A 26,480-nucleotide genomic window follows, 5' to 3' on the forward strand; every position below is an offset into this window, starting at 1 on the left:
TGAAAGGTGGAGGATATAGTTTATATGGGGCAACCTAGTGACACGCTTACTTTAATAGCAGGCGGCCATCAAAAGGCCCTTGAAATGTATTTACTTCTCATTGAATGAGCCAATTTTCACCAGTAATCTCTGCATGGTCCTGTTACTTTTTCTTAGGATGCAATGAAGTTCTTGGCAAGGACTATTAAAAGTGAAATCTGTTCTCAAATACTGTGGTGTAAAGCAGCCCTAAAATCAGCAAGTAAAACTGTACAGTGTGCCGCTCACCATGGGCTGCGTTATAGCCGGTCTGTCACAACATTTCTTTCATTTAAGCAGATCACCTGTCACAACCTGCGTTACATAACATTACATTCAGCCATTATTACATAAGAACTTCTTTCTGCTTCACTTTCCCTACAGCTGTGCAGCTTCTGCAGTACTTTACTGAGCAATGCATTGCATTATAATCCTATTTATTTAGAAACAGGTAAATAGATATTTATATGTAAAATCCTCTCATTTCTCTCTTTTGTATCTTTCTATCCGTCCATTTATATGTAACCATCTCCCTAACCATCCATGTACTGGAATCTTTCCAGCAGTTTGTCCATCTACATGTACAGTATCTGTCTCTATAGTTCCGTCCACCTACCAGTATCCTAGCAGTCTGTCCATCTACACGTATCAATATATCAGTAACCATTCACCATTTACATGTATCCATCTCTAACCATCCGCCATCTACATGTATCAATCTCTAACCATCCGCCACATACATGTATCTATTAGTGATGAGCGACTATACTCGTTGCTCGGGTTGTGTCCGAGAATTTATGACTGCTCGCAGATTTAGTTTTCATTCCTGCAGCTCGATGATTTACAGCTACTAGCCAGTCTGAGTACATGTGGAGGTTGCCTGGTTGCTACGGAATCCCCACATGTAATCAAGCTGGCTAATAGCTGTAAATCATTCAGCTGCAGCGATGAAAACAATCTCCGAGCGGTCAAATACTCGGAGGACACTCGAGCAACGAGTATAGTCGCTCATCACCAGTATCTATCTCTAACTGTCCGCCATCTATTTGTATCTATCTCTAACCATCTACATGTATATATCTCTGAAGACACAAAAGAGAATAGTAAAACCAAAAACACTCAGTTTGAAAAAATGTTGCAGTAATCTGCAAGTGCTAGTAAAAGATGTAAAAAACAGGGTATTTGGTTGATACGTTTTTTGCAAAAAATGTATACTAAGCTGCTCTACCAATCTTCACGGTATACCCTTATCAGAGCAGTCCTAACTAATGTATGCAATCCCTATCTGATGTATTTAAAAACCTGATCATCTGTATATAACCTGTGTGAACAGGGTTCAGAGAGGAAAAATCCATGTGTGCATACAGGGTAGAACAGCTTTTGTGCAGATAGCCCAAGAGGAGTGGTGGAACTCCCCAGTCTTGTAGACACAAGAGAACAATTATGGAAACAGGAACACATGGGCTACTTGCACAGTGAACAAGTCTGTATGATCATGTTCACACACCACCAAGAAACATGAAGACACAAAAGAAAATAGTAAAACCAAAAACACTCAGTTTGAAAAAATGTTGCAGTAATCCGCAAGTGCTAGTAAAAGATGTAAAAAACAGGGTATTTGGTTGATACGTTTTTTGCAAAAAAATGTATACTAAGCTGCTCTACCAATCTTCACGGTATACCCTTATCAGAGCAGTCCTAACTAATGTATGCAATCTTGGTGGTGTGTGAACATGATCATACAGACTTGTTCACTGTGCAAGTAGCCCATGTGTTCCTGTTTCCATGTATATATCTCTAACCATCCGCCATCTACATGTATATATCTCTAACCATCCGCCATCTACATGTATATATATCTCTAACCATCCGCAATCTACATGTATATATCTCTAACCATCCGCCATCTACATGTATATATCTCTAACTGTCTGCCATCTACATGTATATATCTCCAACCATCCGCCATCTACATGTATATATCTCTAACCATCCGCAATCTACATGTATATATCTCTAACCATCCGCCATCTACATGTATATATATCTCTAACCATCCGCCATCTACATGTATATATATCTCCAACCATCCGCCATCTACATGTATATATCTCTAACTGTCCGCCATCTACATGTATATATCTCCAACCATCCGCCATCTACATGTATATATCTCCAACCATCCGCCATCTACATGTATATATCTCTAACCATCCGCAATCTACATGTATATATCTCCAACCATCCGCCATCTACATGTATATATATCTCTAACCATCCGCAATCTACATGTATATATCTCTAACCATCCGCAATCTACATGTATATATCTCTAACCATCCGCAATCTACATGTATATATCTCTAACCATCCGCCATCTACATGTATATATCTCTAACCATCCGCAATCTACATGTATATATCTCTAACCATCCGCAATCTACATGTATATATCTCTAACCATCCGCCATCTACATGTATATATCTCTAACCATCCGCAATCTACATGTATATATCTCTAACCATCCACAATCTACATGTATATATCTCTAACCATCCGCAATCTACATGTATATATCTCTAACCATCCGCCATCTACATGTACAGTGCAACCAGGGCAACGAAGGAGTGGCTTCGTAAGAAGCATTTCAAGGTCCTGGAGTGGCCTAGCCAGTCTCCAGATCTCAACCCTATAGAAAACCTTTGGAGGGAGTTGAAAGTCCGTGTTGCCAAGCGAAAAGCCAAAAACATCACTGCTCTAGAGGAGATCTGCATGGAGGAATGGGCCAACATACCAACAACAGTGTGTGGCAACCTTGTGAAGACTTACAGAAAACGTTTGACCTCTGTCATTGCCAACAAAGGATATATTACAAAGTATTGAGATGAAATTTTGCTTCTGACCAAATACTTATTTTCCACCATAATATGCAAATAAAATGTTAAAAAAACAGACAATGTGATTTTCTGGATTTTCTCAGTTTGTCTCCCATAGTTGAGGTCTACCTATGATGTAAATTACAGACGCCTCTCATCTTTTTAAGTGGTGGAACTTGCACTATTGCTGACTGACTAAATACTTTTTTGCCCCACTGTATATATCTCTAACTGTCCGCCATCTACATGTATATATCTCTAACTGTCCGCCATCTACATGTATATATCTCCAACCATCCGCCATCTACATGTATATATCTCCAACCATCCGCCATCCACATGTATATATCTCCAACCATCCGCCATCCACATGTATATATCTCTAACTGTCCGCCATCTACATGTATCCATCTGTAACAGTCTGCCATCTGCATGTATCTACTGTTTAGCAGGCCTGGGGAAAATCATGCATATGTCATGCCGCAATAAATTATGTTATGCCAGGTCTACCAAGCCGAAGAGGCGCTGGGGATGCTGACAGATAGCAGAAGGTTTGCAGCGTTCTGGTCTGGTGGCCAAGGACTACCAATGTTGCTGCTGGATTAGGGCCCTGCAAATCTTTTTGCTCAACCCTACTTACATTGCTATAGTAAATCTATGGCTACCTAGTGGGGCTTACAAGTGAACTGTTCCAAAACATGGTGAGGATCTCACTAAGGCTGGGGTCACACTAGCGATGAATACGGACGACTGCTATGTGATAAAACATCGCATAGCACACGGACCAGTATTCATCTATGGGGCAGCTCACATCACGGTTTTTTTTCTCGGTCGTTTTCAACGTGCGAGTGAAATCACAGCATGCTGCGATTGTCACCTACACTTGGCCGAGTCTCGGCTCACTCGCACCCATATAAGCCTATGGGTACGAGTGAGACAACATACATCACTCGGATATCATCTAAGTGATGTGCGATGAAAACTGACCCCGGCAATGGAGGAGATAAAGAAATTAATTTCTCCGCCTCCTCCGCAGCTGTGCGAGAGGCTCGGAACACAGACGCAGGAGCCGAGGGTCATTAGCATATAGCATCCGATGTTTTCGCATTGGATGCCATACGCTAGTCTGACCCCGGCCTAAGAAAGCAATCTTCACTAATTTTCCATATGCTCAGTTGGAGCATGAGTAGGTCCTGCACCAGAGCACAGAGGCACTGAATGAGAAACTCCCAGTCTGGTTGATCCAGTACATCAAAATATTATATTGAAGGCCATTCACCTGAATGCGAGTGCTGTTACTGCCATTGAATGGCTGGGTGGCAACAAAAATAAGAAAATGGATCACGAGGGTGCGGTGACGCGCTAGTGCTCACAACGTGGTCTTCAAAAAGATGGCAGCAGATACTGGTAAAATGAGGTCAGGTTTGGAGGACATAACGTAGCACATTGTGGGCATGTCATGAACTTTACAGTATACACCATTTTGTGTAATGCCCGGGCACTTTCTGGTTTTACTTTTCGTCAATGTGACAGCTCATGTTCACACATATAAACTAATCATTTCCAGGAAAACAAGACTGTTCTTATGGTTATCCGGCAATTCTGATTCTATGCATGAAAGAAAAACAGATAATTAATGCATTTGCGGCTTGTCTCACCGTATTCCATTTCTCTGATCAAATGCAGGTATCATGGAGGCGGGATGTTCAGACATTAACGCCACGAGCAGCTGCAGAACATCATGAATATTCTCATCCTGTAATGAAAGACGACAGAATCCCAAATGACACGTGTTCTGCTCACATTCACACGCCGTTCTCTGCTGCAGAAATGTTGTCTTTTACATAGCAAAGAACATTTGATAGAAACTGAATGTTTATTCTGATTTACCAAGCAGTTTGGAAACATTGGTGCTGATTGGTGCCAATGATACATTGGTGTACTGACTATGCCAACCTACAAAACAGCATGGCATGTTCTGGGCAGAGATGCTCCTGTTCAGAATCCAAAACTACTCACAATGGCACTACCCAGGACAACAAGCCACTCAGGGGAATCTGGTTACCTCAAACTATGGCAGTCACATTCAGGACGGAAGAAATCATTGGGTACAGCAGGATGTGAAAACCATGTATTTTTTTTATTTTCCCAAGTTTAATCCATAATGTCTTGGTCTCCTCACCTGAGATGGTGGTTAGGATTAGTACAGTTTCATTAAATTAGTGATATGTGAAAGAAAACACTGGCTGACCAATGTGTGAAGTTGAACAGTACCTGACCAACTCAAGGGCTGACCAAAGTGTGAAACTAAACAGTGTCCTACAAACTCAATGATATGCCAATGTGTTAGATAAATGATTCCCCACCAATTCAACTTCCCCCAGTGTTACATTTGTAATTTTGTATTTTTTCATGAACTCATGTGAACTTTGCACCAACTGTAAATTGTTTGACATGTGGTAATATAATTTATACCAAAAACAGTGATTAATCTGGTTAGTCATATTGGACTGCTATTATTTTGAACAGTACTGTATTTTTTATACATGCAAAAAACTTCTAAAGAAAGGAAAGAGAGAAACTCTACTGCAATCTATCGATGTAGCAAACCTAAAAGTCAGTACCAACCATGTAAAGGGTTATTCTGAAGTGGACTCTTGAGCAGCACACAGCTCTCTAGGCTTCTTCACTTCACTTCCTATTGTCTGGTAGGGGCGGCTCTTCCCCTTGAGTGACAGTTCTGATTAGTAGCAGAGTTGTAGTATTAGGGCAGAGACAGACAGCCGCATAACTCGGGCGATGAGTGAACGACTGGCCCGGCACCACTCCTGACCTGAGCGTGACAGCGTGATGTATTTATATGCAGCAGTCAAGGTCAGGCCAGGAGAGCAGACAGCCAGTACGAGGTTTACGGTGCAATCCTCGCACGAGTTATACGGTAGTCTGTCTCTGCCATTGGTCGAACTATAAAGCTCAGCACAAGTTGTGCTGTAACACATGCAGCCATCAGTGATTAGTGCTGAGTCTACACAGTTATCACTATATTTACATAGAAATTGTATTAAATATATATAGTGTGCATTTGAACAAGCACACAGTGCCGGACAGTGTGAGCCATGATTATTAGACCTGCTCTTGAAGAAGCCGAAGCCGGAGTTTGTTTTTGCAAGACTTGTAACAGCAGCTTGTCAGGTGAGAAGGCGGGAGAGGGAGGTGCGCAGTTAACTGTGGTATGGAAATAAATGGACAAGAGATAGGTGCCTGGTGTTAACACGGCTCCTGAAATGTAATTACTGCGCACGCTCGGACAGGGTCTGGGCAGGGACTAGTGGCCAAGCTTCATGGAAAACAGATGTTCACTATGAAAGATAAAGCCTCTCATTGCAGAAAATTGACAGCAGATAAAAACAAACAAGTCAATTGCACACTTGCTTATTTTCATGTTGGCTACTAGATAAAGAAATGTAATAACAGAGAATATCCCTTTTACAGAGCCTTGCCACATGACGTAGGATATAAAGCCAAACCAGAAACTCCATTTGCAGTCACGTTTTTGGGTGTTTGTCTCTCATCGGCACAAGGCAGGAGTACTTGTTTGGCTGTGGCAAGGCCCATTAAAGGGTCAATATTGACTGTTAGGAGATTCTGCCCTTTTCCTTTCTCAAGAAGTTATTTGTATATTAAAATTTAAGCATTACGTCTAGTGATGAGCGAATATACTCGTTACTCGAGATTTCCCGCGCACGCTCGGGGGTCCTCCGGCTGGCTCGCCAATATGAAGTGTCTGCACATTATGACAAATTCCTGATCAGATTAGGAAATCGGAGCCTTTCATACCAGATTGAGCATAATCCGATCATTTCACTACAGTCATGTTGATTAGTGTAGCGCTGAGCATACTGTTATACCACCAGTGGGGCAGAGAGGTGAGTAAATTATGGATGACCGGTGGAGTATGCTTTGGACATACGGCCACAGGGAAATCAAGCAGTTCCTAAAAGATAACACGTTTTATGCAACGGTCACAATCTAAATTCACAGCACAGGCCCTCGTGATCAATACAGTTCCCTGGCTATGGTATACACCCATGTACAGTTATTTCCCTTTCTTTACAGTCATGATAAACAACAGCAGCGATGAGTGATCGTGCTCGGATAAGGTGTTATGGTGCATGCTCGGGGGCTAACAGTGTCTTCGGCGTGCTCGAATAATATGTCAGAGTCCTCGCAGCTGCATGCCTCACGGCTGTTCGACATCTGCGACACATGCAGGGTCTGTGTGTTTGTTAGGCAATCCCGGCATGTGTTGCGGCTGTCGATCAGCTGTGAGACAAGCAGCCGTAGGGACTCAATCATATTATTCGAGCATGCCAAAGACACTTGGTTAGCACACGGGCATGCACAGATAACACCTCTTCCCAGCACGTTCGCTCATCACTAGACTCCAGCTTCCAGTTTGCTCTCAGCCCATTCTACAGTTGCAATTTCTAGAAACATATTACAATCTCGCCAAGAAAAACCACCATAATAGAAGGTGCAGAATTGCGGTGAGTTTATCCGCTACTGACAATAACACCTTTATAGGTACATTAATCATAAAACCGGCCCTGCTGAAAGACGCACAGTTCATTTTGACTGCTCAGATTTACAGGCAACCTCAAATATATGGCTCATAAGCAGCTATCCTGCAGCATTGTAATAACACTTCATCAAAACGTGCACAAAATACATAATTTGCTAAAACAGAGCCTAGGGCGAGACTGACAATCTGGCAAGACCTGCACTGAAATGTTTTTTTTGGGGGGTTGGCACAGAAGAAGTATTGCTCATACACCCGCCAATAAATAGTATGAAACGACCCCATCCCGCACTACATCAGTAGAAAACTATATTAACGTCTTTAAGCCTAACAAAGCAAAATAAAATGTGGGTGCACACATAATGTAGCGGATTTAAGAGGGGAAATGTTGCATTTTGTAACAACCCACAGCCAAATGCCATCATATAATTCAGATGGCATCAGGGGATGAATGATTGATTTTATTATCTGCAAAGAGATCACTGCATTTAGTCGCTGTGATATTGTGAAGCATTTAAAACCTTTCCTAATCCTACCCCCTCCCAAAAAAGCAAAAAGAACAAAAAAAAAGAAAACATTAGTAATCCCCTCCATAGATCCCGGCCAATCCCGGTCACCCCACAACCTCTATTTCCTGGTCTTGTGTGGACACAAAAAAGCCTGCTCAGCCAATGACTGGCCAGAACAGTGACACGCCTACAGAGTGTTGGGAGGGACCAAGGAGCGCTGGAAATGGAGTGGTGGGGGATCTATGGAGGCGAGTATAGCTTCATTTTTTGCAACTCAGAGAATTTTAAGATAATATTAGATTAAATTGCAGTACTGCAGTGCGCAGGCGCCAGGAAAGGTCAGAGAGGCCTGGCGCCTGCGCACTGCAGTACTTTGCTCTGCCCTCAACAGGGCAGACAAAGTACGCCTGTGCTGGAGACGCGGCAGGAAGACAATTAGAGGACGTCATCGTATGAAGATAGGAGGCGCTGGACCGGACCGCGACGCCCATCAGACCGGACCGCAGCGGGAACACCCCTGGGTGAGTATAATATAACCTGTTTTTCTTACCTTTCAGGTTACATCAGGGGCTTATCTACAGCATTACAGAATGCTGTAGATAAGCCCCTGATGCCGGTGGCCTAAGCTCATATACGATTTTTGGGGTGACAGATTCCCTTTAATACTAAACCCACAGACAAATGGGCAATGCAATAACACCGCACATACCTCGTGCATCGTCAGCAGGTAATTTAGGATGCTCTGAAGCTCATCTTCTTTGACCCCTCGATCCTTAGAGGAAAAGAAATAACAGAATTTCATACACTGTAGGCAACATTTTATGCGAGACTGAATAATTCAGACCCCTAACGTTTATCATCAGTGCAGGGAGGAAGCGGAGAAACGAGATTACCAGGCTGGGATGTATGAGCAGCGGACCCCTGCTGAGGGAATATGGCTCAATTTGCAAAGCAAGGGACAGTTTCTATTTGTTTGTGAGCATCGTACTTGGCTTGGACAGAAATAATGATAGAGGGCCCAGCTGTAAGGTAAGGGTATGTTCACACATGGCGTTTCTGCAACTTTTTTTCACGCGTTTCTAAGATCTCATTTAAGTCTCCTCATCTCGGCATGCTAAGCATGTCACTCTCCGCAAGGAGAAACGATACTTCTTGGATAAGATCTCATTGACACAGTGTTTTTCGTCTTTGCATTTATGGAGTTTCTTGGCCTTTGTTTTGTATAAATCTGCTGCATGTCAATTTTTTCAGCAGTTTTACGGTGTTTTTCAACTATTCAAATGAAAGGGACGAAAAACATGTAAATAAAAACAAAGGAAAAATGCGCTGTGTGAACCTACACTAAGTAATTAAAGGGAGTTTCCATTACACCTATAATGATGACCTATCCCAAAGGATATCAGTAATATCAGATCGGTCAGAGTCTGACACCTGACAACCCCACTGATCAGCTGTACGGCTATGTGGACACGTATTCTGGTCCACTGCGGATTTTTCTGCAGCGGATTTCATAAATCCGCAGTGCAAAACCGCTGCGGATTTATCGTGGATTTAAGGCGTTTTTTTCTGCAGTTTTACACTGAGGTTTTACAACTGCGGATTTCTATTGTAGCAGATGTAGAACCGCTTTGGAATCCGCAGAAAGAAGTGACATGCTGCGAAATGTAAACCGTTGCGTTTCCGCACGTTTTCTTCCGCAGCATGGGCACAGCGTTTTTGTTTCCCATAGGTTTACATTGAACTGTAAACTCATGGGAAACTGCTGCAGACCCGCAGCTGGGGAAACGCTGTGGATCCGCAGCGTTTTCCGCAACGTCTGCACATACCCTACCAGCTCTGATAGCGGTCGGATGTAACTGCTCCACCCCGGTGATTAGCGGCTGCCGACAGGCACTGCAGATCATCTTCTTATTCCAAAATGATGCGCTGATCTGCAGTACATGGCAGTGGCCACTAGACAATGCATCTAGCTGTAGTGTTCTGCCTGTTTACATGCGGGCACTGCTGGTGGTTGATCAATTGGATTTCCATATGTCAGCCCTTCATCTGATATATCATAATCCAACCCTAAGAAAGGTCATCAATATCGGAATAGTGGAAAATCCATTTAATGGCCATGTACTCGTTCAGGATTTGATGAGAATTTCCAGAGATTCCATACCAAAATCCTCATCAATTTCCATTACCACTCCACCTCCAGAGAATTTGATATGGGTTTAGTAGATACAAAAAAAAAAAAAGTCTACAAGAAGAAAGGAAGTGTTCATTATTTTTATGGATTCCGGACAGAAAATTCACAAATTATAAATAAACAACTGGGTGTTACCAGTACGTTTGTAAATAGGGAGTGCGGCCATTTTATTTGTAAATTAATAATAATTTGTATCCAGACATAAGGAAAAGACGTTTCACTCTACAATTTGATCTTCATCGGTTCGCTGGATAAAGGAGCGCTCTTTTCACACAGCGGTGGGCACCGCACATCTCAAGCAGCCCTCCTTTATCCATTAGACTGATGAAGATCAAATTGTAGACCGAGGCGAGACGTCTCTTCCTTATGCCTGGATATTACTGCAAATAAAGATTAGTTAACATTTATCACATGTGAGTGCCAAGTTTTACATATATGATTAAATCAATAGTATTTAGGGCTGTGCCGGGGGGTGGGCCACATGTTCTAGAAGATATGTGAGCACTTCTGTACCACACTCCGGGACATCCCACATCAACCATCCAAACCCATGGGAGTGGGTAACTGAGAAAGAGTCGAGTATATCAGTCAATGAGAAAACCGTTAGCAGTATATTATTCCTGCAGAATCGGAAAAAAAGGCCAAAGTGAACACTCAGGAAATGATTTACCTTTAGAATGAGTTGCTTCAAGAAAAGCAGCATAAATGCACGCAAGGAAATTATCTCTTTTTGTGAAGGTCTGGAACCATCTAAAATAGAAAAAAATGTATTAAATATTATAAGTCATCAGTTATAGCTTTGTCTGTTTATCACAATTATGAAAGCTCTGAAGCTCTAATTTCTTAGGACTCATTGATTGTTCAGCGCTTGCAAAAAAAAAAGAAAAAACCTGCAATGGCATATTTGTAGCTTTTTAGCCCAGGAGAGACTTGCTTGATAAATATTAGGGTTGGAGTCCCATCAAACAAAGGTACACCTTGTCATGGCTGATGGGCTCTCATAACTTGGCCAATAGTGCACTAAGTACCTTCATTTTACAAGTTTATTATTAATAAAATTTAGATTTCATGTCATCAATGTATGTACATCTCAGCGCTTACACAGGAGGCTGTATTCTCTTGTTTGTAGTATTTAGACAGCAGGTGAGGTTCTTGAACCGCATATCAAAATAACCACCACTCCCTAAATATGCATTGCTTTACACTGTGTACAGAATTATAAGGTAAATAAGTGAATATTTTGACAAGATCATCATTTTATGTAGATTTTCTAATGCCAAGCTGTATAACCTTGAATACTTATTGTCTAAAGCAGAACAGGTGATGTGTATTTGAGTAATGAGGAGAGTGAGGCCTAACGATACAACAGCCTTTACCATGGTGTGCAAAATTATTAGGCAACTTGTTTTCCTCAGGAAAAATGGACCAAAAAAAAAAAAAAAAAAAGATTTAACTTACGGTACTCCAAAAAGTAAAAAATGTTTACAAAATCTTACAGAGGGATGCAGGACTGTTAAAATTATTGGGGCATGATCACAGAACTATCAAATGTCTCATTGCAAATAGTCAACAAGGTCATAAATATGTGTTCAAAAATAAAGATGTACATTAACTGCCAAAGATTTGAGAAGAATGAATCATGAAGGACCATGACGTCACAATTTCCTCCAGTGCTGTCATATTCCAGAACTGCAACCTCCTTATAGAGCCCAGAAGTACCTGGTGTTCAGTGATCAGAGACATGACCAGGGTAAGAAAGGCTGAAACTGACCATCACTGAGCAAGACACAGAACTACAAGGTGTTCAGTGCTCAGAGACATGGCCGAGGTAAGAAAGGCTGAAACTGACCACCACTGAGCAAGACACAGAACTACAAGGTGTTCAGTGCTCAGAGACATGACCAGGGTAAGAAAGGCTGAAACTGACCATCACTGAGCAAGACACAGAACTACAAGGTGTTCAGTGCTCAGAGACATGGTCAAGGTAAGGAAGATGAAACCGACCACCACTGAACAAGACACAGAACTACAAGGTGTTCAGTGCTCAGAGACATGGCCGAGGTAAGGAGGATGAAACCGACCACCACTGAACAAGACACAGAACTACAAGGTGTTCAGTGCTCAGAGACATGGCCGAGGTAAGGAGGATGAAACCGACCACCACTGAGCAAGACACAGAAGTACAAGGTGTTCAGTGCTCAGAGACATTGTCAAGGTAAGGAAGATGAAACCGACCACCACTGAGCAAGACACAGAAGTACAAGGTGTTTTGCTCTCAGAGACATGGCCGAGGTAAGAAAGGCTGAAACCGACCACCACTGAGCAAGACACAGAAGTACAAGGCGTTCAGTGCTCAGAGACATGGCCGAGGTAAGAAAGGCTGAAACCGACCACCACTGAGCAAGACACAGAAGTACAAGGCGTTCAGTGCTCAGAGACATGGCCGAGGTAAGAAAGGCTGAAACCGACCACCACTGAGCAAGACACAGAAGTACAAGGCGTTCAGTGCTCAGAGACATGGCCGAGGTAAGAAAGGCTGAAACAGACCACCACTGAGCAAGACACAGAAGTACAAGGTGTTCAGTGCTCAGAGACATGGCCGAGGTAAGAAAGGCTGAAACCGACCACCACTGAGCAAGACACAGAAGTACAAGGCGTTCAGTGCTCAGAGTCATGGCCGAGGTAAGGAAGGATGAAACCAACCACCAGAAATGGCAACATCAAGACTGGGCAAGGAAAGAAAATAGTCACCTCTCTGACTCCTCAATTTCCCAGACTCACAACTCTGACTCCACGGCACTGGTCACTACTGAGCATGTACATAAAGTGCAGCACAGATGTACTTTTCATCTCAACTAAAAGCCGAGATCCTTAGATCAGAAATAGAACAGAATTTATAGGACATTTCCCAAGTTCTTATCTAACAATATACAGCACATTCTGCATTGTACTACTGTACCCAATTTATTATATATTTTAGGAGTTGGAGACTGTCCATTTTATTACGTCTCCACGAAAATGGACACCAACTCAGACTCCAGAGCACTGCTAGACAGATGTCCACATGCGCCCTACCTCTGCCAGATGTCCGCAGGAATCCTACCCTTGCCAGAGGTCCGCAGGCGCCCCTACCCTTTAGATGTCCGCAGGCACCCCTACCCTTGCCTGAGGTCCGCAGGCGCCCCTACCCTTTAGATGTCCGCAGGAACCCCTACCCTTGCCAGATGTTCACCGGTGCCCTACCTCTGCCTGATTTCTGCAGCAACCTAACCCACCAAGATGTAAGAGGGCGCCCTACTACTGCCCAATTACTGTAGGCAACCTAACCCTCCGAGATGTACGCGGGTGCCCTACTCCTGCCTGATTTCTGAGATGTACATTGGTACCCTAACCCTGTGAGATGTTTTGTGGGCACTCTCCCCTTGCGAGATGTCCATGGGTACCCAACCCCGGCCACAAGTCTACATGCACCACAATTACAATCAAAGTTCCAGATAACGTCCTCCCAACGGATTGTAAAATAATGTAACGTATAAATACCGCCAAAAACTGTACAATAGAAGGTTTTCTCATTTTCATAAGCTAAGTCCTATAATACCCGGATAAAGTGCACAATATTGTAAACTTCTGTGTTCTTGGCTGTAGCACAATTTATTGTTTTTCTCCTGGAGGTGCAACCATCTGTCCATGGAAAAGACAAAGACTTATTCCTAAGATGTGTGATGCAAAACGTAAAACATTAAGAAAAAAATGTATATGTCCGATGACAGCCATCTGTCACCCACAGGCTCTCATAGTTGGCTGTAACAGAAGCCTCTGACAGATGCCATAGATGTGTAAAAAAAAAATATATAAATTTAAAATTTACTTTTAATGCATAAAGGAAAAATGTTTGAACTGACATATAAATACATATTGTCTAACTTGAAGCGGTTGTCCAGTCTCAGTAGATTGATAACCTACATGTAGGACAGGTCATCAACATCAGATTAATTTGCTCCAGCGGCTGCAGGATAGGGTAGAATAGCTCAGTCTGTAGAACAGCGCCTCCTCAAGAGATCTCCCAACGCCTATATACAGGGGAACATGCACTCTGCGGTGAGAAAGGACAGTCCAAAATGGGATGATCGGGAGGCACCCCCATACACAGACCGTCGGCTGTGCCCACCAATATCAGCGAGCTCGGCTGACATTGGTCTGATGGCTATGGAGGTCTCAATAGTTGCAATTTTATCCAGATTTATAAAGCTTTGCCGTGGATATCCAGCAGCTGTGCCGGCGATAATTAAAATAGCGATTGCTTGGAGCCTTATTCCACGAGACCAATTTTATGGCCAATTTACCAGGACATACAAATGTCTCTACAGCAAGGCTTCCTTTATCTCCGAATCCCCCACAAATCTGCTCTAGGGAGCCTTCCTGAGGTCAGCAAAGCATTAAGCAAACAAATCTGAGAACTGGCTGGACTTGTAACAAATATGTCGGGGAAAACGAATGCTTTCACCAGAATCAATGATCCGAGCACACCTTCAGTTAATGCGCTAGAACAAAAGGCATTTTCAGGTCTAGAAAGACAAATCAGACGCAAACAGTGACACATGCAAAAAGGAAATTACATGGTTTTATTGTAATGAAATAAAAACCTTTCTATTGAATGGGTATTCCTGGGAAAAAAAAACATTAATGCCTGTTCGGACAAGCTCTTCTTAAATTAAGCCGTAAAATAAAAATGGCATATCCTACCCTACCGGACTGGCAGCGCTCCTGCAATGTCAGGGGGTGCTTATCACATGAGTGTTGACGCCCACCGGCCGCAGCACTCACCACGTAACAATAGGCGCTCGGTGACCGACCATTCCGGGCACTTTCCCACCTATTTACACCTATGGCCACCTTCCTCTATCGTCTATAAAATCAGAGCGGTCAATCACTTAAGGAAAACAAGTGGTGGGAAGATGCATCTACCTCCTTGGTCACACCACCAAAGGTGCACTGTGTGCCTGTATAGGACTTTCATGCTGACAGACTCCCTATAACATACATATATCAGTGTCCTTGAATCGGCTTTGTGCAGTGAAAGCTGCAAATCTACTTTATACATGTGGCTATATCTGTTATTGTAGCACAGTCGATCAGCCAATGGGTGGGGGGCCGACCAAATATCTCCAAGAAAGCACGGTACCTGGCCTTCTCTGGCAGTCAAATAGAGAACGGATGGAGCATTAGCGGGCGTCCTCAACTGCCACTCCATTGACGTGAAAGAAGGGGCACAAGTCCAAAATCTTAGGCATCAGTGGGGGTTCTCAGTACTCAAGCCTCTAACAATCTAGCTGCAACATATCCTTTGAATAGGTGATAACTTGTTCCTGTTGGAATACCCCTTTAATTCAACAAGGGTTTAAGTATCAGCCCCTCCCACCATGAACCAATAATGAGGAACAAAACCGTAATATACTTGAAGTATAAATCTAGTAAGTTGTGTCTGTGCATAAAGTGTGTTATGAGATACAGCACTGTGCGGAAGTTTTAGGCAGGGGTTATAAAAATGCTACAAAGAAAGAACACTTTCAAATATAGAAGGGTTAATTTTCATTTTTCTCAATTACCAAAAATGCGAAGTGAACGAACAAGAGAGAAATCTACGGTAAATCAAATCGACATTTCATGTCATCACCCTCTGCCTTCAAAACTGCATAAACTCTTCTAGAAACACTTGCATGACAGTTTTTAAACTCAGAAGAGAGGCTATACCAAACATCTTGGAGAACCAACCACAGATCTTAAATGGATGTTAATGAAGATCTGTGGTTGTTTCTGCAAGATCAGGGCTCTGCAGATGCCATATCATAACTTCTAGAACTCCTTTTCTTTTTTTCTGAACATAGTTCTCTATTACATGGTCTATGCTTGGGGCAGTTTTCCTGCGGCAGAATAAATATGGAGTCAATCCGATGCCTCCCTGGTGGTATTACATGGTAGGTAAGTATCTCCTTGTCCTGAAATGCAGCCCCAAGCTTGCAGGGACCCTCCACCATGCTTCACTATTGCTGCAGACACTCATTATTGTATCGCAGTCCAGCCGGTTACAAATTGCCTTCTGTAACAACTAAATATTTAATTTTTGACTCATCACCCTGAAGCACCTGCTGCAATTTTTCTGCACCCCAGTTGCTGTGTTTTGGCGCATAGTGGAGTCACTAGCTTTGTATCCATGTAGAATGTATATGGTATTTCAGCTCATCCATGAAGACCACTTCTGACCAGACTTCTTTGAACAGTAGATGGGTGTAGTTTGGTCCCACAAGTTGCTGCCAGCTCTGAGCTGATGGCACTGCTGGACATTTTCCTTTCTTCACAGGGAAGAAAGAAAGTGTCTTTCCTCTGCTGCACCAAGTTTCCTTAGCCAACCACTATGCACGGCCCTCAAAGCTGACCATGTCTTTAGTCCTTAATGCTGAGAAATACAGGCATATACTTATCCATCATGCTAAATCATCAGGGAGGAGTCTGATTGGCTCTAAATTTATTCAGCAGCAGAGTAGTGACCCTTGAACTAAAACAAATGTCATTAAGAACTATTTTTAGAATAAAGTAGTACATGGAGTCCTGGAAGTGATGATATGGCCCCCACAGTGCCATGATCTTAACATCATTGAGTTTATCTGAGATTTCATCATGACACAGATTTTAGCAATCTTACTTCCACACAAGACCTGTGGTTAGTGCTCCAAGATGTTTGGAACAACCTGCTCGCAGAGCTCCTTGAAAATCTGTATAACTGTATCTAGAAGATCTGATTATTTGATGTTATTTTCAAGGCAAAAGGCACTCACAGAAAATATTGATTTGATCTAGATTTATTGTTTGTTCATTCATTTTTCATTTTGTTGATTAGTAAAAATAAACTATTAACACTTCTACTTTTGAAAACATTCTTACACACCACTGCATCTTGGTTCTATAAACAGATTATTGTTGACCATTATTACCATTGCTCCCTACAAGCAACGCACAGGTATGGTTTTATTGGGTAAGTCTAGAATTCTGATCTGAAAGGTGGATAAATGGTGTAGGCAGTACAATAACAGCTGCACTGTTCATGCCATTCCCTCCCTGCACTCATCTGTATGATCCTAGGAAGCATCTAGCAACTAATCTATCACTGGGCTGCATTATACCTTCACTAGACTACCAGGGGAACATATTAACATCTCACTACCCTAGGCCACCAGAAATACTAACAAGAATAACGTTACTGCACTAGACCACCAGGGATACGGAAATTAATCCTAGACCTTGTCCTAGACCAGTAAGGATTTTTATATACAATCTCACTGCCCTACACCACTGGTAATATTAAAGAAGCACTTCGGTGAAAGTTATTATCCTCTTAAAAGGAACCTGTCACCCCCAAAATCGAGGGTAAGGTAAGCCTACCAGCATCAAGGGCATCAGAATGCTGTGGATAAGCCCCCGATGTATCCTAAAAGATGGGAAAAAGAGGTTATATTATACTCACCCAGGGGCGGTCCCGCTGCTGGTCCGGTCCGATGGGTGTTGCGGTCCTGTCCGCCGCCTCCTATCTTCATCAGATGACGTCCTCTTCTGGTCTTCACGCTGCGGCTCCGGAGGAAGCCTTACTTTATCAACCTGTTGAGGGCAGAGCAAAGTACTGCAGTGCGCAGGCGCCGGGCCTCTCTGACCTTTCCCGGCGCCTGCGCACTGCAATAGGCAGACAAAGTACACCTGCGCCGGAGCGTGAAGACCAGACGAGGACGTCATCCTATGAAGATGGGAGGCCCTGGACTGCACCGCGACGCCCATCGGATCGGACCGCCCCTGGGTGAGTATAATCTAGCCTCTTTTTCTCATCTTTTAGGATACATCGGGGGCTTATCTACAGCATTACAGAATGCTGTAGATAAGCCCCTGATGCCGGTGGGCTTAGCTCAGCGTCAATTTTGGGGGTGACAGGTTCCCTTTAATATGCTGCAAATCATATTAAACAGCACTTTGTACTTACAATTGCTCATTTTGCCTTTCTACCCAGCTAATTGTTCTCTTTTCTCTGCTCTATGTAGAAACAGGAAGTCTCTTTTCCTTCCATGAGTCAACCCATGAACCATCTGCACTCTCTTCCACTCTGCCAGGGACTTTTGCAGTGATGACAGGGAAAATAGACCTCCTGTTTCTGCATCGAGCTCAGAAGGATTCAGCTAGTCAGTTTTTAATCATGTGATGTCATAAACCTAATGGAAAAGAGAAGAATTAGCTGGATAGAAAGGCAAAATGAGCAATTGTAAGTGCACAGTGCTATATAATATGATGACTGCAATATATGAAGAGGATAAAAATTTTGATGGGAGGAGTAGGAGGAGGATGAGTGTTTCTTCAACAAAATTAATTTCCCTGTGCTTGACCAGCAGATTTAATGTCAATACTGTGTCACTTGCTTCACTCACTAGGGATGCAGAAATGAGACACTACCTGCCATAGACCACCAGGGACGCTGGTATTAATCCCTCACTGCCCTGGACCACCATATAACAACCTTCACTTTTTTACACTTGGATGCGGATTAATATTTTTTGCCTGGATGTGATGTGGTCTTGTGTATCGGGATGTTTTATATCAGGGCACTTTAATATTTACTTGATGCTGTTCCGTATAACTTGGCTTAGAGAGAACAGCGCACAAGTCTCTCGATAGCGATAAAGGCTTAGAGGGATCATTGGTTTTTACAACACCTGTTAAGGTTGTCACGCTTTCGGAAAATCTTCAAGAAACTATACAGCTGCAGAGTATCGGACTGGGGAGCCAAGGGCCCACCAGTAACATCAACTCCAGGGACAAACTTTTCAGCTACATGAAAATATGACTTTATCCTCATTCATAATTTTCTATAGCAATAAACTGGGGTGAATAAGATACAACCTTTGTCTGCACGTGGTGAATCATGTGTATTGTGCCAAGTACGAGGGTGGTGGCCCACTCCTGCACAGGGGCCCACCGGAGGATTTTCCTGATCTGCTGTGGGCCAGTCCAAGCCTGCAGCTGCATCTCCAAACCTACTATTAAAGGACCGTAGTTGTCAGCAGTCGTGTCCTTTCCACAACTATCTTTCTACGGAAACTGGGGTCCTGGCTTATTCATGTGAATGGCTGACATACATTACTACATTTTCCATGCAATGCAGCCTTAAAAAGGAATTCTATTACCAGACCACCCTGCCCGAAGTGATTACCATTGCGGATGGTTGTGTTTAACCTTCAAGTGACAGCCCTTCATACAACTACAGGAGGGCAGGTACTTAAATCCATGGCCTAACAGTAAGAACTATTCAAACATAAAAAAGTAGATAAAAAAGCATTAAAATATTTACACAATAAAATACAATGCAGTACCTAAGGTAGCCTTCTCCAAAATTCTTTAAGAAATCAGCTGCCATACAATTACAATCACAAGCAGCAAATGGTAAAAACAGGACAATATCCTGCGGTGAGATTTAAATAAAAGCTGAACATAAAAATGCAAATAATGATAAAATATTCCCATAGCACGAACAATCGGGGACACATCCTATGAATGTAAATTACCGCATTCCCAAATTTTATGAGACGAAAAAATTGAATTCTGAGAGAAGTGAGCAAGAATCAGATGAGCGGGCCTTTAAAAATTACAACATTGTCCCAATAAACCTACAAACGCAGGCAGCATGGAGGGAACAAAGTACTGAATTGATATTCACGGACAATAGCTCGGCCGGTGGAGAGTGCGCCCCTGCTTACATTATTTGTATGCGCAGCCCTGGAATATCTATTGTGGTGTAAGGAGAAATGATTTGCTCGTTTAGCTACATATATGAGGATGGCAGACATGGATCCAGTTATTAACAAAGGCATTCATCCAAATCCTGCAAGTGGATAAAGGTAAAGTGATCACATCCATCTGCTTAAAAGGAATCTGTAACCAGGTTTTTTTCATTTAATCTAAGAGCAACATAATGTAGAGGTAGAGACCCTGATTCCAGCGACATGTCACTTACTGGAGGGCTTGCTGTAGTTTTGAAAATCTCCTGCTGATAAAACTGTGATTTTATCACTAGAAGACAGGTCAACCGGCTGCCATGTAGTCCTTCATATCCATGAGCTTTGTATAGCCTCACCCCGCTGATTGGCAGCTTTCTGCGTACACTGCATAGGCAGAAAACTGCCAATCAATGGTGTGGGTGGGATTATGCAGGGCTCAGCATTCAGAAAACTGGTAGACCTATAGCAGATCATACTATGATTTTATCAAAACAGCAGCAATCAGCTCAGTAAGTGACATCACTGGAATCAGGATCTCTGCTTCTCCAACACACTGCTCTCTGATAGGGTAGCAAAAACCTGGTCGCAGATTCATTTTAAAAGCCTGTGTATGAAGCTAGCTGTATGAATGAGGACTGAAAATAAAAATCCAAGAAATAGACTACCATAGGAGACATGAATATTCCATATTTTTGATGCTTGTTTATATATCATTAATTCCACTGCGTTTTACAGACATCATCGGCACTGTCCCCACTAGGGCTCCCAATCTAGTTTCTACCACTATGTCTTTGTGGGAGGAAACGCACACAAACTCAAGGAGAACATACAGACTCCTCTCAGATGTTATCCTTGGTGGGATTTGAAATTATGTTGCTAATTAAAAGGAAATTCAAAAATATAATATATATTAATATAATATACCGTAAATATAAGTTCTTTTTGCATAAAAGACAGAAACCAATAAAGAGGCCAAATAATGTATATGAGATACAGCGAGTGCCAACATCACTGAGACAGGAAACTATAGCGGCATCTGTTCATAGGATTTATCAGTTTAAAGAAAATCTATTACAAGGATTCCACTGTCCTCTCAGCTCAGCATACAAGAGATAAGTGTCAAGAGACTTATGGTTTGGGGACTTTTCACACTGGCCACTGATTCATTTTTATTTCAGGACTTTGTTACTCTGTTTAAGGAAATAACATGTGTACATAGCCACGATGATCAGACCTTAAGAGGTCACTGCGACTTGTGGAGGAGCAGAGTCAGCTGTGACCACCTATTATGATTGGTGGATCCTGTTTTGTCAGCTGTGTATTGAACTGTTATCCATTATTGTGATCCTGTCTTTACTGATAACAAAACTCATGTAAACTCTTCCTGAAAAGACAGGAAGTAAGAGTATGGAAAAGCCTGAGTGGCCAATGTGAACTTTGCAAGATTACGAATTTTATTTTTATTAATCTCTCCATATGAAAATGTAAAAAAATTTGGCACATTTAAAAACAAAAAATACATTTAGCCCAAAAATCCGATTTAAAAAAATAGGTAATTTTCTGATGATAGCTTTCCTTTTAAAGTTGTCTGAACTCGACCTTTAGGTGGAATCAACCATCTGATACAAGGCTCTTCAGGTTCTCACACCTTGACAGATAAAAATGGATCAGTTTAAAAGGAAATCTCTCAGCAGGTTTTGCTATGTAACCCGAGGACACAATGATGTAGGTGCTGAGACACTGATTTCAGTCTAGATTTAAAGGGAACCTGTCACCTGAATTTGGCGGGACTGGTTTTGGGTCATATGGGCGGAGTTTTCAGGTGTTTGATTCACCCTTTCCTTACCTGCTGGCTGCATGCTGGCTGCAATATTGGATTGAAGTTCATTCTCTGTCCTCCATAGTACATGCCTGCACAAGGCAAGATTGCTTTGCGCAGGCGTGTACTATGGAGGACAGGAATGAACTTCAATCCAATATTGCAGCCGGCATGCAGCCAGCGGGTAAGGAAAGGGTGAATCAAACACCCGAAAACTCCACCCATATGACCCAAAACCAGTCCCACCAAATTCAGGTGACAGAGTCCCTTTAAGTGTCACTTATTAGGCTGTGTGCTGTTATCTCAATACAATTAGTGTTTTATCAGCAGGAGATTATCACTGCTGGACTAGGAGCCCACGTGCCTCCTGGTCCAACTGTGGCCCCAGCACTGATTAGCAACTTACTGTCAATATACACAGTATGCTACGGTGTGGGCGGGGGCAGCTTTCAGAGCTCAGCTACTTGCTACATCTAAAAACTCTTGATTGTATCACAACTGCTGCACCCAGTATGCTAAGTGATACATCGCTGGAATCAGGGTCTTTTTCGCTACAATAGATGAAGTCGAAAAAAACAGATGCTAAATACCCCTTAAATTCCCACGAGGGATAGGCAGCTTCCAGAATGGTCTAGCAGATACTTTCTGCCCTCTCTCCATTGAAAACACATGAATGCTTGCAAAAGCCGTGTGCTCACGTTTACGGGGGAGTTTTGAGAAGCGTTCTGCCGACAGCAAGCTCAGGTGTATGGCGGCCTCAACACAAGCATAAAGCCTATTATTGTCATTGCCTATTATACAAAGTAAAAGTCAATGACTACTCAAAACAATTCAAGCAGAAGTTTTTCATGTCAAGGAGTTGCTGCATTACATCTTTGAAGCTGTCAATAAAGATAAAAGATCCTGGAGAACATCCCACGCTTTCGTTTAAAAAAATAAAAATCATGAGACAAATCTTCACTTTCTACATTTTTTTTTATTCGCTATATTCGTTCTTATATTTCTGTAGGAGGAAAAGCACACAGCACAAGACATTTTTGATTTTTTGATTATCACTGCTTTTAAAAGGCGGCCCAGTATCCCCCGAGCATTGGGAAACAATGTACTAGGTTTATCTCAAAGAAACAACAGCATGTAAGGCAAGACACTAAAAACTGAACAGATGGCGCTGCTAGAAGACTGTGGAAAAAAGACATGGCAGCCCCCACTGGAAAAGATGCACAATAATTAAAGGGGGTCTCCAAGATTAGTGATTAAGTTCTAAAGCAGAAATGACAGCCACACAAGAGACGACTATCATCTATAGAGAGAGTTCATATATTCACAGCCCTTCTGGAAGCCACAGTAGTCATCGTAATAGTAAACAACTAGCCCAAATCAATCTATACAAGCCAAAAGAACAGTGCGCAAGGCGCCCCTAAAGGGAGACTGTCAGCAATTTTCACCCGGTACAATAGGAGACCTAGAAAGGTGTTTTAACATACCTCTGTGTATGATTTTACTAGCTGCCTGGCTGAGAAAATTGACGTTTTAAATCAGCAAATGCTCAATAAGTATTTGCTAAAAAAAAAGAACTGCATCCGGCTCGCTGCATTTAAACTTACATTCTAAAGCTTTAAGTTTCTTTTTACATATTACATCCGGTTTTAAAAAATTTAAATAGAAATCTTGCAATTTTCACGCTTTAGGAAACAACACGTGCATAGCCAAGATGGTCAGATCTCAGACCTAGATTTGAACTGAAGAATCTAATGAGATTGTGCAAAAGCCATTGTGAAGGAAAGGGAGGAGGCACAGCTGTGATGTAGAGTACTGTGATTGGTGGATCCTGTGTTATCACCTGTGTGTAAAGGTGTTACCTGTCATTGTAAACCTGCCTCTGATGATAAGGAGTCTGCAGTAAACTCTTACTGAAAGAATAATAAGTTGAAAACTAAAAATAACCCCGAGTGGACAGTGTGAAACTTATCACATTAAAAAAAAAAAAGTTAATAACGATTGAGATATGAAAAAAAGAACCTTGCACATTGTCTTAAAAGTACATGTGACTAACAAACCTGATTTAAGCAATAGGGTATTTTCCAATGACAGCTTCCCTTTGTCCAAAATGCGCTAGTTTTTTTCCTCACCCCCGTTTTTTGCCTATATATTTTTTGACATATATTTTTAATAACTTAATACATTTTTTTACTTTTACATTTTAGTGCTGGAATTTTTTTCACTAGTTTGTCTTCATGCAGGGGAATACTGGCCCTGCTCATTTCGTGCATCAGATCTCGGATTTCTCAATTACTGCACTTCGATGCCTAAATGAGATAAGGTTTTCTTCTTTTTTTTTTCTTTATAAAGGTGTATTCCCATCTTATAAATGTATGGTATAAGCACAGGATGTATCAAATGTATAGTAGATGTTGATTTCAACAATGGGACCTACAACTTTCTCAGGGTCCCATCATACCCTGATGTCATCGGAGAAGTGGAGAGATTTCCCATACAAATAAATAGGAATTCTGACCAATTTTCCATTGACCACAGAGCACATCAATGATCCTACCTCCATAAAAATGAAGGTCGCATAGGAGGAATTCACATCAACTATACAATTATGCCATATCCTACATGTAAGAGACTGGAATACCCCATTAACTTGTGGCGTAATTTCAATTTCATGGGTGCCAATGTAAAATCTTACATGGCCCCCAACGACCAAGGTTCTTATATAGTATTAGTCTTCTCAAGTAGGTCAAAGGGACTTTTTAGTCCCGTTTAAGCTCCAGAGCCCCTGCACCCACAATAGGTATGCTCTTGTCTTTAACCCTGATGGACAGAATATCTTAAACAAAAATAAATAAATAAATGGAAACAAGAGAGGCCTAATAAAAGACATAGGAATCCAGTAGTATGCATAAAAAAGAAGAAAAGAAAATGGATCAATCAGATAAGCCGTGATAGCAGGATGAATAGGAATATGGCTACATACACTGGAGAGAGACTAACGAATGTATAAAAGCAGAGACAAGGGGGATAATACAGGTCAGACATTTTCCAAATCAAATTAAACAAATTAATTAACTTACCAAGACCCTTAGGATTAATCCCGCTACTGTCCACAGGATTCACAACCCAGTAGTAATATTTCAGCGTGTGCATTAGCTGTAATACTGTGCCCACCCTACGGATGGTGGTGTATATTGTGGCAGTGCCGATAAACTCAGCTGATAAGTAGGTGTACAGGGAAAGCTGCACCTGCAACGCACAAGAAAAGTAGCACAAATTTACATGAAATTTAGGCAGGCTGAGTTCAGATGAGGCAGAATATCCACAACAAAGCTGGAAAATAACATGCATATTTTTAAATCTTCAGGTAAACAAAAAAATTGCCCATGTGTGAACCAATCGGTCAAAATCTCATTAACACATTTATTGTTTTAGACACACCAATATTATCCCATATAACGGGCCATAAAGCATACATGTAGATAAATGACCAAAGAGAATATGCTTTAAACACGGCCAAAAATAATTAAAAAAAATATTAATTTTTATTGAAAAATTACATTAAAAAAAATAGAGATATAGATTAAAAACAGACATAATGCCAAAGGTATAAGAAAAAAAGATGGGTACACCCAAACCAAATATTGGTAGTAAAAAGCTTCTGGGCGACCTCCAAAGCCCACAGATTTTATATATGGCTAATGTCCTGATATACATAAAATCCGTGGGCTTTGGAGGTCTGCCAGGAGCTTTTTACTATCAATATTTAGTTTGGGTGTACCCATCCTTATTTCTGACACATTTATTGTTTTACAATATAAATCTTGTCATTTTGTGTAAATACTGTTCTTAAAGGAGTATTGCCATCTCCAAGATCGTATCCCAATACATAGTGGGTGTAATAGTAATAATATTAGCAAATACCTCCAATTAGAAATGTAGTATAGTACGTCTTATTCGCTATGTTGCTTACCCCATGTGCAGGGCACTGCAGTAATAATAATTATAATCTTTATTTTTATATAGCGCTAACATATTCCGCAGCGCTTTACAGTTTGCTCACATTATCATAGCTGTCCCCATTGGGGCTCAGAATCTAGATAACTTAGATATCCATGGTTTCTACCACTAGCAATTAACTAACAAACTGTCACTATATGAGTGGTCACAACCATGGATACCCACCAAGGTACTAAAATGTCCTGCATATGGGGTAACATTTCTGATTGGGGATATTTGCTAATATCATCATTATTACACCCACTACATATTGACATAAGACTCTAAAGGTACCATCACACTCAGCAACTTTGCAACGAGAACGACAACGATCCGTGACGTTGCAGCGTCCTGGATAGCGATCTCGTTGTGTTTGACACGCAGCAGCAATCTGGATCCCGCTGTGACATCGCTGGTCGGAGCTAGAAGTCCAGAACTTTATTTCGTCGTCAGGTCGGCGTGTATCATCATGTTTGACATCAAAAGCAACAACGCCAGCAACGTTTTACATGGAGCTAACAACCAGCGAGAACGATAAGTGAGTCGCCGTTACGTCACAGGATCGCGCCTGCATCGTTCCGGTGTTGCCGTGTTTGACGTCTCTACAGCGACGCTGCAGCGATCGGCTCATTGTCTATATCACTGCAGCGTCACTGAGTGTGACGGTACCTTAAAAGAAGAT

At 41.9% G+C, this 26,480-nt stretch overlaps 1 protein-coding gene across 7 annotated transcripts in view; it reads right to left on the minus strand.

Moving 5' to 3' along the window:
- Positions 1–26,480, minus strand: part of NBEA (neurobeachin) — an 899,093-nt gene that overhangs the window by 559,100 nt on the left and 313,513 nt on the right. For all 7 annotated transcript variants that reach the window (XM_069758980.1, XM_069758976.1, XM_069758974.1 and 4 more), the window contains exons 13-16: positions 24,880–25,048; positions 10,845–10,924; positions 8,693–8,755; positions 4,554–4,651 (exon numbers count right to left, since the gene is read on the minus strand). In XM_069758980.1, coding sequence (XP_069615081.1) covers positions 4,554–4,651; positions 8,693–8,755; positions 10,845–10,924; positions 24,880–25,048 — 410 coding nt within the window. The remainder of the gene's footprint in view (positions 1–4,553; positions 4,652–8,692; positions 8,756–10,844; positions 10,925–24,879; positions 25,049–26,480) is intronic.

This window comes from Ranitomeya imitator, chromosome 3, assembly GCF_032444005.1.
Source record: "Ranitomeya imitator isolate aRanImi1 chromosome 3, aRanImi1.pri, whole genome shotgun sequence".
Lineage (NCBI taxonomy): Eukaryota > Metazoa > Chordata > Amphibia > Anura > Dendrobatidae > Ranitomeya > Ranitomeya imitator.